The sequence below is a fragment of the Danio rerio genome, chromosome 16 (assembly GCF_052040795.2).
Source record: "Danio rerio strain M-AB ecotype USA chromosome 16, GRCz13ab, whole genome shotgun sequence".
Taxonomy (NCBI): domain Eukaryota; kingdom Metazoa; phylum Chordata; class Actinopteri; order Cypriniformes; family Danionidae; genus Danio; species Danio rerio.
In genome coordinates this window covers 38,685,045-38,702,017 of record NC_141036.1, presented here as the reverse complement: position 1 = coordinate 38,702,017, position 16,973 = coordinate 38,685,045, and the positions used below count along the sequence as shown (strand labels likewise).

At 33.4% G+C, this 16,973-nt stretch overlaps 1 protein-coding gene across 1 annotated transcript; it reads right to left on the bottom strand.

Moving 5' to 3' along the window:
- Window positions 1-1,343: 1,343 nt before the first annotated feature.
- On the bottom strand, window positions 1,344-14,622 carry oprd1b (opioid receptor, delta 1b). The gene is given in 3 exon segments (NM_212755.2): window positions 1,344-2,983; window positions 5,264-5,619; window positions 14,254-14,622. Coding segments are annotated over 3 exon segments (1,128 nt in total). The 5' UTR covers window positions 14,496-14,622; the 3' UTR covers window positions 1,344-2,453.
- Window positions 14,623-16,973: the final 2,351 nt, after the last annotated feature.

Genomic DNA, 16,973 nt, shown 5'->3' with positions numbered 1-16,973 from the left:
ATTCATCACCCTATACGTTTGCATATTGTTAACAAGTTTCCAGCATGTTTCTACTCAATGCTGACATGTTTATTATGTAGCTAACATTATTTAACAAACTATAGGCTTTGCATGTTGGTTGTTTCTACTCACTGCTGACATGTTTAGTCTGATAACACAATTTAATGTCCTTTAAGCAGCATATTGTTAGCATGTTACGCATTTTGCCACTTTGGTAGCATGATTTATAACACTGCTGACAAGTTTTAGCACATTGCTAACAAGTTTCTAGCATGTTTCTACTCCCTGTTGACATTTTTAGTATTCTAACATTATTTAACATCTTGTAAGTTGTGCATATTGTTAGCTAATTATCAATTTAACACATTTCCGGCAAGCCTTGGTAGCATTATTTTACACGGTACAAACTGTTTTATCACATTGCTAGCATGTTTTAGCATAATTCTTCTCATTACTGACATGTTTAATATGTTCTTTACAAAAAAATTAAACACATTTGCAACATTGTTTGCATGTTTTAGTACAATACGAACATGTTTTTAATTTAGCACATTGTTGGCATTTTTCTAGCATGATTTAACACTGCTTTTAGCTGTTTGGCAGGCTTAAAGCATGTTTTGTGAGAAACTTGCAGGGCTATGGAAATGAATACAATGACATAAAAACTAGCTTGTGACAAACAGCATTTTCTTATGTACGTTTCGCATCTTTGACAAGTGGTTGTGTATGAAATGGGCAGATTTAGCATTACATTTCCATAAGTTTTAAATGTTCATTCATTCTTAAAAAATAAGAACTTGGTTTGACCTAACTGACCAGTTTGTGTGCTTTTTGGTATGCAGTGGAAGAAGATGGTGATTTGAAACATTAATAAAAAATGACACTGATTTTATCTGACTTCGGCTATCTAATGTTAGGGTGCAAGGTTAAAACTTAAATCTGCAAATTTGATCTGCAAAACGTTAATTATTAAAGCTACACTTTGTTTTATATGATGCAAATGACTACAAAAATTCAGTAAAAGTGTATTACAATAAGCTTTTGTCTTTCTACAAGTCATTATACAACAGCCTCTTTTTATTATTATCCTGACTGATATGTGCATATCTTTAGTAAAAAGCACTTATCCAATATATTTCATAATGGGGTCTATAGGTTGCCAACTGAAGAGATTACGTAAAAGTGCTCGAGTTTCCAACCTTAACAAGTACCTGCAGAAAATTAGCATAGCGGTTTTCCTTTTCAAACGTTTTTTTAGGCATTTATGTTATATTTTTGGTCATCATCATTCAGTGTACGACAATATTCATTCTTATGGAGAGTAAAATTTGTTGAGATAAAAATTAATCTACAGAATGATTTTAATTATTTTTTCTGAACTTTCACAACAAATACTGGCAGATCAGATAGTTTGTGATGTCTAATTTCCATGCGTCCATAAAAATAGATTCATGAGAACAGATCACTGAAGCAGAATACAGGAAAGCAAAACTAATACATAAACACACTTGGCTGGAAAAAAGTTTACCTATTACAGCTCAAGAAACTAAACCATCTCCTTTTACAGCAAAGCTGACATTTTAAATCCAACACTAACATCATGAGACGATTCGTTAAATGTCACTTCAACTTTAGAATTTGAAGAAGGTCATAAAAACAGCCATTCTGCGCCAATGGCAAAGAAATGCAAGATTTTCGTCCACTAAATACTAAAAGAGCTAAAAACGTTTATACTTCATAGTCAAAGGTTTTAAAACACCTTCACTAGTAGCACAAATTTACAAATTGACTTTATAAAGCACCATGAAATGAATAATGCTCAGAGTTTATGTTTTCAAAAGGAAGAACATCCGCTGACATCCATGAAAAACAAAGGGAATGTCCATTCTAAAGTCCAATGTTTCTCCATATGTCTTGGTTTTTAAGAAAAAAAAAACTTTTATTGTCTACAACAGGAGCTCAAAAACTGTACATTTTCATTTTTCTGTGTAACAAGCTCTTGTAAGAAAAATCTTACAGCTCACTTTGTTGTTTCAAAAGCAGAATTGATTATTCAATGTATCATAAAATCCCACAATTCCCATGGAAATGCATTAACTTGCAATATAAAAAAAAAATCTCATTAGGGGAATCTGCTGTATTGGCTCATATACCACTAATGAATGTAAATTTCCTGTTGGTCAGGTCTTTGATGTCTTTTCCAATGCATGATTACCATCTTGATGGTCCAGATCATCTCATTTCCTCACTTAGGAAAATATCTCGCAGATCATTTCAGGGCCATCCATACTTTTCAGTCAAGAACGATGAGAATAAAATATAAATAATGCCCCAACATGACATTCTGCCAGCAGTTTATGGGCCAGATAAGCTTAAAACTCAGTTGTAGAGATCTGGGTTACCTCGGACTGCGGGTCTTTCTGTGTACTAGGAGTCATCCGGTCCAGGTCTAGTCATGTGGGCTGCTTGATTGATTCTGTTTTGGCGCAGACAGAGATGGGCTCTCTGATGACGCTGCGGGCTTTGGAAAAGCTGTTCTGCTCTATGCGAGTGCGAAAAGGCAAGCAGAACTCTCTGAAGCACCTCTTGAAGTTCTCATCTAGAAAGGCGTAGAGGACCGGGTTGAGGCTGCTGTTCATGTAGCCCAGAGCGATGCACAGATGCCAGCAGGCCACCACCAGCAGGTTCTTCTGGTCGATCTCTACCACTGTCTTGACGATGATGAAGATGTGGATGGGGGTCCAGCAGATGATGAATGCCGCCACCACCACTAAAACCATGCGGGTGATGCGCCGGAGGTTCCTGTCCTTCTCTTTGGAGCCGGAGAGCAGGCGCACGCTCTTCAGCCGCAGGATCATCAGGCCGTAGCAGACGGTGATCACCAGGACGGGAAACACAAAGGCAAAAATAAAAACGCAGATTTTGGTCACTGTATCCCAGTACCATTCTGGGTCGGGGAATTTCAGCATGCAGATTGTTTTGCCTGAGAAAGAAGAACATATTAATACAATTATTAATGTTAATGTATTTATTCTTAGTGATCAGTTGTGTTTTAATTGACAGAATTGTTATTTCCTGTCCTTGAATCTGATTCTAAGGGCACTGAGAAATGTCATACCATGATCAGTGAAATACATTAGTATAATTTGTAACCCTGGACCACAATACCAGTCATAATTGTTTTTGGAAATTGAGATTTATACATCAAACTTAAATCAACTTTCCATTGCTGTATGATTTGTCAGGATAGGACAATTTAGGTGAGATCCAGAAATCTGGAATCTGAAGGTGGAAAAAAATATTGAAAAAAATCAACTTTAAAGTTTTTCTAATTAAGTTCTTAGCAATGCATATTACTATGCTATTACAAAAAATAAAAATATATAAATTTACTAAATATTTTTAGAATTTTGATACATACAGGGCTTGGTGATTTGGCCTAAAATCAGCATCTGCTGCGTAAAACATATACTGGATAAGTTGGCCGTTCATTTTGCTGTGGCGACCCCAGATTAATAAAGGGACTAAGAAAAAAAGAAAACGAATAAAGGAATCTATCTACTATCTATCTATGATTATTTATTTAACATTAACATTGAACAGCTGAAAGTAAAGTACACATTGCCAAAAACAAAGTCACTTTCTTATAAAAAAAAAAGCGAAAATAAATAACCTGCACTTTTAAAAACTAAATTAATTCATATTAAAAGTAGAAAATAAGCGGTATCTCTTCTAAACAAAATAACTGTTGTATATCCTGTAAATAATATTTTAAACAGGGAATTTTTTGCATCTTCTGTAAACAAACCTTTGAATGTAAATAATAATTTTAGTGTAATGGAAAATATGCCGTCTCATGGCATCTCTGGTGCAGCTTCCAATCATCCTTAATAAAGTGCAATGACGTGTAGTTACATTATTTGAGAGGTGCCGGGGTATGCAAGCTTGCAAACTGTGCGCCAGATCATTCCCTTGCATATAAATCACACAGAAGTATAAATCAGCCTGACCAGAGCAGGGTCACATGACTCAATTTCGATTACTTTTCAATTAATTGCCAAGCCTTAATGTCGCCACAAATATATATTTGAATAGCAGACAGTTTTGTGGTTCAGGCCCACATGCTGTATATGTTATGTAAATATATAGTTGTACAATTTAGAAAAGTGGCAGTGAAAAGTTACATTTTTAAAGTTTACTTTTTTTTTCACATCACAAAATACAAGATAAAAATTATTAGGATTGTTTTAGGATTGTTTTGTTTTAGTATTTAAAAAGCCAGTATTTATAAATGCACTGATTATTTTTTTGTAAGGACATGAAAGCTTATGATCTGACAGCTGCAACTCTGTCCTAAAATAGTTGATTAAAACTTTTAAAATAATTGTCTTGTTGATCAAAACAAATTAAGTTGTAAATGCTCAACCTTTTTCATACGATTTGTTCTTAGCTTTTACCTATAAATGTTGATCAGTTTACTGGTAATTTTCTGTGAAGACACTAAGTGGTTGTTCTCACAGAATAAAATGAAACAGGCTTATCAGCAGTGCGGTGCAAAGCAGAAGGGCTTTATTTGGAGAAAATATCCGTCTGGATGTACTTTATCCTGCTTATTACATGGCTACATACCACAAAATGTAAAATGTAGGCAAAACATTGTTTTGAGCCTAAAAAAATGTATTAATAAGTATTTAATTCTTTAATTAACTGCAATGCTGACATACATGAAAATGGCTGAATGGAGCATACACTAACCTACTTATTATTCAGCCACAAGATTGTGCCAAACAGTCAAAAACAGCCATGGAGACAGACAAGCATATAAATATAGATGTGAACCTATTCATTGACATTCAGTTAGTTTCACTGGGTATTTTCTGAGAATAACATACCTTGGAATGTTGAAAGTGACAAATCAGAATCGAGTATTCCAAACAATAGGGAATATCTGATGATGGCTATTTGAATTATTATAAAATAATACACACTTCGATGTAAAGCAAAGTAAGGTGTGAATTATTTTCTAATAATACAGTGGCTCAGAGTCAATTATTCTGCCTTAACAGTCGGTTACCACACCTAAAAACATTTTTCAGATCATGTATTTAAAGCATTTGTCCAGTTTTTGTCCTTAAAACTCTTGTATGTAATACTAGTTTCTTACACATCTCATCCCAATGCTTTTGTTTTGATTTTTGATCCATTATGCAGTCAGATTCTAGCAATAGTAGGATAATAAATAGTGCACTTCTTTTGTCCTCACCTGAGTCTAATTCTTTAGTAACAGCCATCACCATGACGGGGAAGCCGACAGCGGAGGACAGAATCCAGACGCAGATGTTGATGATCTTGGCTTTGACAGGCGTGCGGAAGTCCAGGGCCCTCACCGGATGACACACGGCAATATAGCGGTCCACACTCATCATCGTCAGCGTGAAAATACTGGTAAACATGTTGTAATAGTCAATAGCAATGACCACTTTACACAAGAGCTCGCCGAACGGCCAGGTGCCCATGAGGTATTTGGCGCTCTGGAAGGGCAATGTACTGGTGGCCAACGCATCTGCTAATGCCAGGTTGAAGATGTATATGTTGGTTGCGGTTTTCATCTTCGTGTACCTGTTTATGGGGGACAAAAAATAAATTAAAAAAGTTAGTGCTTGGGAGTCATATGGCAATATGGCCATATACAATTGAAGTCAGAAATATTATCCCTCCTGAATTATTTGCCTCGCTATTTAAAAAAAAAAAAATTATATTATATTTTTTTTCCCAATTTCTGTTTAATGGAAATTCATTCATTCATTCATTCATTCATTTTCTGGTCGGCTTAGTCCCTTTATTAATGCGGGGTCGCCACAGCGGAATGAACCGCCAACTTATGCAGCCGCAACCCATCTCTGGGAAAGGAAAGAAGTTCATAATTGCATAATTAGGCAGGTTAGTGTAATTAGGCAAATCACTGTATAATGATATTTTTACCTGTAGACAAAACAAAAACAATTCTTGAGGGTGCTAAAAATGTAGACCTTAAAATATATATATATATATTTTTTTTTTTTTTTTTAATGAAAAACTGCTTTTTTTAATCTGAAAAATTCCTAAAAGTTCTTAACATGATTCCTAAATTTAAAAAAAAAAAAGTTGAAGTCAGAGTTATTAGCCTAAAAACTGGGCCGAATACAAGTGTCTTGAAAAAAATCTAGTGAAATATTCTGTACTGTCATCATGGCAAAGATAAAAGAAATCAGTTATTTGAAATCAGTTATTAAAACTATTATGTTTAGAAATGTGTTGAAAAAGTCTTCTTTCCATTAAACAGATAACAAATATACAGGGGGGCTAATAATTCAGAAGGGCTAATAATTCTGACCAACTGTATATCGTTCTCATGATATGAGTTGACATTGTCAGATTTTTGTCATATCAACAAGCCCTAGTTTGAGCTGTCTGATAATGATAAATTTGCACCTGGGTTTGATATGAGCACTCATGAACAGAGAAGCAGATGAATGCGCTCATGAAGCGTGATTTGAGGATTTGTTTGGCTCTGCCCTTATTATAAATATAAAATATGATTAAGATGATAATCAAATTCACAAACGGAATTATGTGCCTAACTGACAACCTTTCACTCTCTTTCAAATTTTAAATCCTGACACTTAAATGTTAACATGTTTAAAGAGGGGCAGATGTAGAACTCTGGCATTTTTTATTAGGTAAAAATGTTTAAGTATTCACTTATGAGTGTACACTGCCTATTTATTTATTCACTCAACAGACTGTACACAGTCTATTATTATTATTATTATTTCCAAAAGTTTTAGTTCTCTTTTATGAAGTTCATTTTGAAGATAGTAAAACAATTTTGCATTTATTATTTTAAAAATGTATTAATTAATTAAGATTTCATTATTGTAAATACTGATTATTTATTATTTATAAAAACAAATTAAGAAATATGTTAAATTATATATATTTTAGTCATGTCATAATTTTAATTATTTTATCATGTAGCGCTATTTTTTATTTATTATATACTTTAAATTGATATGATTAATTTAATAATTCATTATTAAACATTATAATTTATTATTTTAGTAAAATGAATAATTAATTATTATTTTCACAACTTACACTACTAATCATATGTAGTTAACATTATTAAAAAACTGTCATATGTTAAATTATATAATTATTAACTATATAACTTAAAAATAATAATAGTAATAGTAATAATATTTATTTAAATAGAATTAAACCATTAAGTATTACAATAATAATACTAATATTAGAACCAATAATAATTTCTAATTATTATTATTATTAGTAGTAGCAGTAGTAAAATGTTTATCAACAATATTTGTAAAGTTGTTGTATGAATAATTTTATTATTATTATTATTGTCATTATTATTGTTGTTTTTGTTGTTGTTATTATTATTATTATTACGTTTTTCACAGTGGCTTTGGTGCTTTTCTCACAACACTAGTGCATTTCTGCACAACAGTTAATACATTTCTCAAAACAATTAGTACAAACTGCAAACCCTAATTGATAACCTGCAAATCTGAGTACAAGACACTGAATGTGTATGTTTCACATTTTTACTGCATGTACTGTATGTATTCACAGCATTGTGCAAAAAAAAGAATAAATACACCCTTATTTACAACAAACATAAACTTCCTTTGGGTAGAGCTGTGCACAACTGTAAACAATATTGCAGTACATATTGGAACTGAACCTACAACATACACATGTCTATAAATCATTCATCAAATTGTTCAATTTAGAAGGCATTTTCAGGAAAATAAAGATTTACATTTTTTATATAAAATAGTCTTTTTCTATATCTGTCTTTTTATAGACAGATTTTGACAGCTAGTTCAACATTTTTGTATCTAATAACTCAAGGAATAAAATTAAGACTATTAGTTTAATATGGAATGACTATTCAGCATTAACAAGTCCAGTTCATTTTGACTGATATGACATAAGCAGATGATAATGTTATAAATAGCAGAGAGTTGTATGAAAGCAATTGATGCATGGCCAAAAGCATCTGCAATGTGTTGGAAAGAAATAAGAATCTGCTACTAGGATGTGCACAAATGACTAATTGTTTTGAGAAATGCATTAACTGTTGTGTAAATGTAAATAGTGTTGTGAGAAATGCCCCAAAGCCACTGAGAAAAAACTGTAATGTTGTTAACACGTGTATTTATTGTACACCATTCCCTAGCAGTGGCAACAACATGCTCTCATTAAATGAGCCTCTTTCTGATATCATATTTTAATCAGCTTTTCAATTTAAATTTTTTCTTCAAATTGAATGATGGTATAAAAGGATGCAACTATCATTACTAAAGAAAAGACCACGGTGAAGGCATAAATTGAAATCCATTGATTATGCTCCCTTGAATTAGTCTGGTTGCCCACACACCGCCTTCTCTTTTGAGGACTTGACATTTGAAGTCTCACAGAGCTGAAGAGAGAAGACGACGCATCCATTAGTGACACTGCAGTTTATCCCTTTCTTTGCGCATGGGCTATACGTGTGGCGAGATGAATAAATCCATTATTATAAGCTCCATTAAGTCTTTTGTACTGAGTGCATAACATGTTTTTGTTGTATATCCGTGACTCATGTTTGCATCTTTCAATATTGGCTCGCTATGTTCAGTCCAGTTGTACTGTAATTGCCATCAATCATGGTTGTCATGCTAAATTAAGATATACTTTTCTTTCCAAACTCTCAGTGGTGCGTGGGGATCATTTTGTATGCAATTTGTTTTTCTGTCATTAGAAAACCACAGAAGAATATACAGAAAATTTCTAATATGGAAAACTATGGAAAGTTTCTTTGGATTTACTGGATTAATTCGATTAAAAGGTCTAATGACAGTTTCAATTAAACATATTGTGGTTTAAACATTTTCTTTGTCAGAAAATGACAGCTGGTCAGAAATAAATGTTTTCAGTTGTTGTGCTTAAACATCATGCTCATCTCACCAAATATCAATTTCTGAACTCTACTTAAAGTTGGTATTGTGCTGTCTAAAAATGAATATAAACAGTGTGTATTGAGATATACAATATGTACATATCATTCAGTAGAAAAGAAGGATGTTTGGAAGGAGGGATGTTCGGAAGAAAGAAAAGGAAGGAAGGAAGGAAAGAAAGAAAGAAGAAAGTTCGGAAGAAAGAATGTTTGAATGGAAGGCAGTAAGGAAGTTCGGAAGGAAGAAAGGAAGTATGTTCAGATGGATAGACTTTCGCATATTTGATAGATGGATTGATGAATGAAATATAAAAGAGTATGGATGGATGAATGGATGAAATACAAGAGATTGGGTATGGATGGATGGATGAAATACAAGAGAGTGTGTGTGTGGAAGAATGGATAAAATACAAGGGAGTATCCATGGATGAATGGATGAAATACAAGAGATTACGTATGTATGGATGGAATACAAAAGATTATGAATTGAAGGATGGATGAAATACAAGAGATTATGGATGGATGGATGGATGGATGGATGGATGGATGGATGGATGGATGGATGGATGGATGGATGGATGGATGGATGGATGGATGGTTGGATTGATGCATAGATGGATGGATGAAATACAAAAGATTATAGATGGATGCATGGATGGATGGATGGATGGAATACAAGATTAATATGGATGGATGGATAAATGGATGGATGGTTGGATGGATGTGTGGATGGATGGATGGATATAATAAAAAAGATTATGGATGAATAAAATACAAGAGATTACGGATAGAAGAAATACAAGAGATTATAGACGGACGGACGGACTATTTTTACAATGTTTCATTTTTTTTGTTCATCATGAAAACTAATGAATTAAAGTATGGGGGATCTTTGATGTGGATGCAATCTAAAGCGCATTCAGTTCAAGCTCTCTGTCTGCAATTGAAACTTTAGGGAGAATTATTAATGAGTTCTTTTCACATCAGACTTCCTATTGTACAGCTTGTGCCTTCCAGGCTTTAGTGGCTGATATGCTTTAATACGCTCTCTTCAGCTACATTTTTTTCTGTCTCCAAATGGGAAAAGGCATCTGTGAACGGTAGGCAATCCAGACATCGTGAATATGATTAGCTCATTCAGACTTTTCCTCTTAGGCAGTGGCTTTGCGCTCCTGAAGATATGTGCTGTGAATAGATGAGAAAGATGTGATCTGAGCCACTCTGAAAGAACGTGCTGCTAAAAACTCTATATTTCAATGCAATCTTTTCTTGGGTTTTCTTCCCACTTGTGTCTTTTGACTAAAAAGGCTAAAAAAAATCTATAAAATTTCTATTTGTTCTCTCATATTTTAACATGAAACCTTCAAACAATATTTAGCATTGTGCAATATTCTCACTACTGATATGTTTTGAGTTGTCATTATTCTTCATTTTTAGAATTGATATTCTTCCATTTTAGATCATTCTTACAGAATTCTAATCATTTCATATTCGGAACTCATGCAAAGTTCAATATGGAATCCTAAATAAAGGTTTCTTTGAAATAGTTTTATAAAATACAAACAGAATTCAGTAGTTTCAAATTTCACACTGCTCATATTTGATTAATTTAATGTAGGTGTAATTTTGTCAAGTTTGATGCAATCATGGGTTAACATCTATATTGATCCTTGAAAGTCATTTTTGTTTAAAAATGTTATCCATACCTAATCCCTAAACCTAACCCTAACTGTAACTGTAAATAATTCCCAAAACCAATAACTGCAAGGCTAAACTTAAAGTGCAGTAGGTGATTGTCTTCAGAAATCTTTTTTTTTGTTTGTTTGTTTTTTTGTTGTGCTGGTTGAAAGTCTCTTACATTCCAATAGTAATGATCAAAGTAAATGATCTAAATGTATTTATATGTATTTTTATATTCTGGGTATGGCATAAGACAAAAAAAATCTTCAGTCAATTAAATGTTGTCAGGTTCATAATTCTAATAAATTGCCAAACCGCCTGTCAACAAATGTAGATTTGTACATCTGCATAGCACGTTCGTGCAGATCCACCATTTGCACATGCAAGTGTGCTGCATTCATGTGCACATGAGAGAAAGTGACAGCGATAAAAACAAATGCTGAAGCAAAACTTTTTAAAATCCTGAATCAATATTGGATTTACTTTTGCACGGTGTAGGAAGGATGACTAAAGTATTCCTTTTGGACAGGTAATGTTTTTAATCACGCAAAGCTGATGTAGATTTTGTTGTTAGGAATTAGGGATATGCACAGAAGTGTTGTTCAGTCACTGAAATCTTCCGGCAAAATACTGATGTGACTATTTTCAGTTTCATAAGGGACCTTTTACTGCATTAATAATGAAGATTTTTATTTAGTTTAACAACAAAACATCAGTAAATAGTGCTACATTGTTTCATTTTTGAACAATGACAACCAGTGACGCTCTCCCTATAATGTTTACCATGCTGCTCTAAATAGTCGTCTGAAATAGCATGTAAGTATGGCTTAGTAATAAGTTTAAATCATGCACACCACCAGCCAAGCACTAAGCATACAGTAGTCGCTTTAGGACAAAGCATGTGAGCGAGTGAGACCAGCGATCCTTGCAGGTATGAAATATTGCACATTATGACAAGATTTGCTTGCTACACAGCTGAAAACATGCTAGATATAATACAGTTTCTCATTTGGTAGGGGTTTTATAAAGTACTATAAAGTTTTCTAACTGGTGAATGACATGATCAAATGGGTTGTTTGCTGTCATCTTTAATGTTGTTCCAGGAACATGTCCTGAAGAAATTAGATCACACAAACCTGATATTTAAGACTGAATTTTTTAAATTTAATTTTTAATGTCCTTCATTTTTTTCAGTCACACAACTTCTAACCAGTGTTGAGTGTAATCAAATTACTTATCCACTGAAAAAATTTAAAGTAATGGATTACCATTCAATTTTAGATCATTTAATTACAGTTGCTTTAAATAAATTCATTCATTCATTTTCTTGTCAGCTTAGTCCCTTTATTAATCTGGGGTCGCCAAAGCGGAATGAACCGCCAACTTATCCAGCACATTTTTAAGCAGCGGATGCCCTTCCAGCCGGAACCCATCTGTGGGAAATATCTACACACACACACACACACACACTCAAACACTACGGACAATTTAGCCTACCCAATTCACCTGTACCGCATGTCTTTGGGCTGTGGGGGAAACCGGAGCACCCAGAGGAAACACACGCGAATGCAGGGAGAACATGTAAACTTCACACAGAAACACCAACTGAGCCGAGGCTCAAACCAGTGACCCAGCGACCTTCTTGCTGTGAAGTGACAGCACTACCTACTGCGCCACTGCATCACCTTAAATAAATTCAACAGTTCTGAATTATTCAGTTTAGAGAAGCAGACTTGACTGAACAGAAATTGTCGAAAATAAATGGCAACATATTTTCCATAAGTCTTGGACAATTTCCCCTCAAATGACTGTTTATGTAGAGTGGGCTGTGTTTCTGTGATTGTCTTCAAAACATGTGAACAAGAAATGTGGGATTGGCTGTCGGTTGCTAAGCATCGAGCTGTAACATTGTAATACGGCATCATTCACACATACTGGAGTGGGATTTCATAACTCTGGGCAAAAAGCAGTTGTAATTTTAAAATCTTAAGTGTGTAATATTCCTTTACCCAGGGATATTTAGAATGACTATGATTTGAAAATACTTAAATGGTTCTTAATAGCTATGTGAAAATGTTAATACAGTGTTTGTTTAAAATGTGGGTTGCCCCAACACAAACCGACTAAGTTAACATTATTGTTTTTACAAATTTGAGTGGATTGAACGTGAAACACTTAAGTTAGCCCCCCCAAATAAAAATCAAGAATTGTGTTAATTCAGCTCATTTTAAATAGTATGAACAAGTAGTTTGTGTGTGTGTGCAGCTGAATAAACAATCTTAAAAATAAATAAATAAATATATATATATATATATATATATATATATATATATATATATATATATATAATTCATACTATAAACATTTAGAAAACTGCTTGCAGAAACCCTAATATTTATGCAAAACAAAATGTTGTAAATGACTCAAAGTTAACCTTTTGGTTGTTTTTTTTTTATAAATGTACAGCTTCTATTGTTTAAGAAACTTCTCCAAGAACTTTTAGAAAGATTATTTAGAGGCTCTACACTGACTTTGCCAAGAAGCTCCAATTTGTGTCTCTATATTTACATTTTTACAGTGATGAAAATGAAACCGTATACTAACCAATTACTCACCCTCAAGTTGTTACAAACATTTATGAAATTCCTTTTTGGCTGTTGAACACAAAAGAAGACATTTTGAAGAATGATGGAAACCAGTCACTGACATCCATAGTAGGAAAAAAGTCAGTGGCTACCACGTTCCAGCATCCTTCAAAGTATTTTATTTTGTGTTTAACAAAAAACAAAAACTCAAACAAGATTGTAACAAGTGAAGGATTAGTAAACAATGAGGTTAATCAAGGTTCATTTTTGGTGAACTATTGCTTTGAAGTAGTTCCAAATATGATTATATCAATGATTAGAAATGTCTTTTTTGTTGTTATTGCATAACATAAGTACTTTGCTTTTGTGAAGCTGAAGTCACAATCAGATAAAGGGAATGATAGATCTATCTATCTATCTATCTATCTATCTATCTATCTATCTATCTATCTATCTATCTATCTATCTATCTCCACCCATCCATCCATCTTATCATCTTTCTTCTTTCTTTCTGTTGAGGATCTAAACAATCGAATCTGGCTGTTAGCTCTTACGTTTGATCTTTATATTATACAATGCTCTTCCAAGCCCCTGAGCTAAAATGATATAAACTGTGTGTGCTATAATTTACACTGGCTCTGCATCTTTTCTGTTGCAAAGAGGCTGAGTTTTACGCGGATGAAAATCAACACAATCTCTCTCAGTCCTTCATCTTCCACCATTTGAACAGATTACAATCGAAACTCGATAACCACTGCAATCTCTGTACAAGACCACATTACTGAAGTTCAAACGAAACCTATATATAAACAGCAGACCTGTTTTCATGTCAATTATTTTTGATTAGGCACTTGTAAGGTACCAGCAAAGTTTGGGCAAAGTGGGTCATTTCAGAAGCTGTGTTGTAAAACAAATAATGAATGATTATCCTTATTCCAAAAAGGTTTAAAGTACATATCTTAATCAACGAAGTAGTCCTCTTACCTGACCACTCCGTACATAACCAGCACATTTCCAACGAGTCCCACAACGCAGATGACCGAGTATAGCGCAGTGATGGAGACAGCGATAGCGACCGCACTGCTGCCTCTCACCGCCTTCAGCTCACTGCTTCCTCCGCTCCAGTTGGACAGAAGTCCCGCAGGCTCCTCCAGAAAGCTCGAGTTGTGCAGAAATAAAGGATAACGCTCGGAAAAATCGCTGACAGTCACTGTTGGAGGCTCCATTATGCTCGTCCCCTATATGTCGAACGCCTTCTAATTAAGTGAAACTGTAAAATGTTGAAAGTGTTTGTTTAAAATGAAAGGTGTAAGATCATGAGCAGCAGCTTTAAGGACATCAACTCCACTAGTCACTTTGCGCGGCTCTCCTCTTCTCTCCTCGGGAGCGCACTCGACTTCCAACTGCGCGCGCTGCTGTGCACGCGCTCGTACTTTCTCTCAAAGTGAAATCCATTTGCGTGGAAAGACTAGTAGAACACATGCTATTTACATCACCCTCTCTCAACATACTATAAACAGTTAAAGTTTTTTTTTTTTTTTTTTTTTTTTTTACCGTGAAGAGGGCGTTTTTGTAATATTTTCCATGTCATGTTTTACATGGTTTGCTTGTCTAAAAATCCTTAAGGATTCCAATAGGATTTCTTTATATGACTGCATTTAGATTTTAAATCATACTTTGGAACCCTTATGTGATTCCAATATGATTTTTCGTATAAGATTTTTACAGTATTTTAATGGGATGCAATTTTCTATCTTAATTCCTAAAGATATGATTATCTATTGTATCTATTAGCCTACTGTACTTATAATAGTTTTGAATGTATTATGCAGTTTTCTAAAGCTTACCTTGATGTACTTGAGTGTACAGTATTAGTGTACAAATTTCCAAACAAACTAGGCAAAAAAAAAAAATTATATATATATATATATATATATATATATATATATATATATATATATATATATATATATATATATATATATATATTTTTTTTTTTTTTTTTTTTTTTTTTTTTCCATGCTGGCAGACCAAACTGTGGGTTGGCCCACACAAAACAGAGCACAATTGAAGTCCACTGTAGGCCCATAGCAAGTGGAGTGTATATGGGCACACTGAGTAAAATATAGGCATACTGGGGCACAGTATCTGAGTCAGAAGTATACCATGCATTGTGGGTATTTATTAAATAACAAAATAAGTTAGGTCCCACTACTAAGTTGAGTCCAGGCACAAAATGCGCCTATAAGGTCCCAGTAAAGCACTCATACAAAGAAGTATGGTTATGAACATGCAGGGTCATTGTGGTTTAAACAGAACAAAACTAGTTCACTTCTACTTTTAAGCAAAATAGCACAATATTCTGTTGCATAACTTCATATTTTGAAAGTATAAAATGTAAAGTCAGTAAATGAAGCCATAAAGACAATATGGACTATTTTATAAAGGTTGGGGACAAGACTGCTTTATTTTGTAAAAACGCAGATATAAAAACAACCTTCTAAATAATTATTTCTTTTTAAAATGTGAACTTTTACATTTATTTTGTTAAAATAAAATTTATGCCAATGATGTTAAAGCTGCATTTGAAGCATTTGCAGCCTACATGAAATCATTCTAAAATCATGATTTGGTGCTTAAAAAATAATTTTATTTTATATTAACCTAAAACTACTTGTGCATTTGACTGTTATTTTATGTTTTGTGTTAGAATGTAAAAGTTATCCATGTCACATATATGTACAATATTCTAAAAGCAGAAGTATTAAACCCCCTTTTGAATTTAATTTCTTTTTTTAAGCATTTGCCAAATGATGTTTAACAGAGCAAGGAAATTTTCACAGTGTTTGATAATATTTTTTTCTAGTGGAAAGTCTTATTTGTTTTATTTCGGCTAGAATAAAAGCAGTTTTAAACAAAATTATTAGCCCCTTTAAGCTATTTATTTTTTGATAATCTACAGAACAGACCAGCCCAGTTACCCTAATTAACCTAGTTAAGCCTTTATGTTTGCCATGACGACAGTAAATAATATTTTACTAGATATTTTTCAAGACATTTCTATACAGCTTAAAGTTAAAGTAAATCAGTTATTAGAAATGAGTTACTATTATGTTTAGAAATGTGTTGAAAAAATATACAGTAAATACAACTTTTTTGTTTGAATTAGTTACACTTTATGTTATTTACTTTATTCCTTTCTATAACCACACATGGACAGTAAGTAGAACCTTAACAGTGTTATAAAAGAGCCTTTAGCCCTCTTGCTGCCTGTATGCCTTAGCTAGAGAGTTACATCAAAAGCATGCATGATGTGTTAATTGCGCACATTAGGTACACAATTAGGCACTGAACATGAATAAATACATGACGTAAGAAGCATTAAATGGGATTCAATTTTTGTGAAATACCCTTTTCCGCAATATCCTCTTGTGAAATAATTAACAACTTAACAAATTAACATCTAAAAAAATGACCCTATTAGACAAAATGAATTGTTCAGTGCAATTTGTAAACTCATTTAACAGGGTAAAATTAAGCGCGTTCATAAATTAAACACTACTATCTTGTCTCTGAGCAGGTGACAATTTCTTTAATTCAAAATAACTGCTCAGCTTCAATCACAAAATGGAGGAAAAACATAGCCTACAATACTGTGTCTATCTATCTATCTATCTATCTATCTATCTATCTATCTATCTATC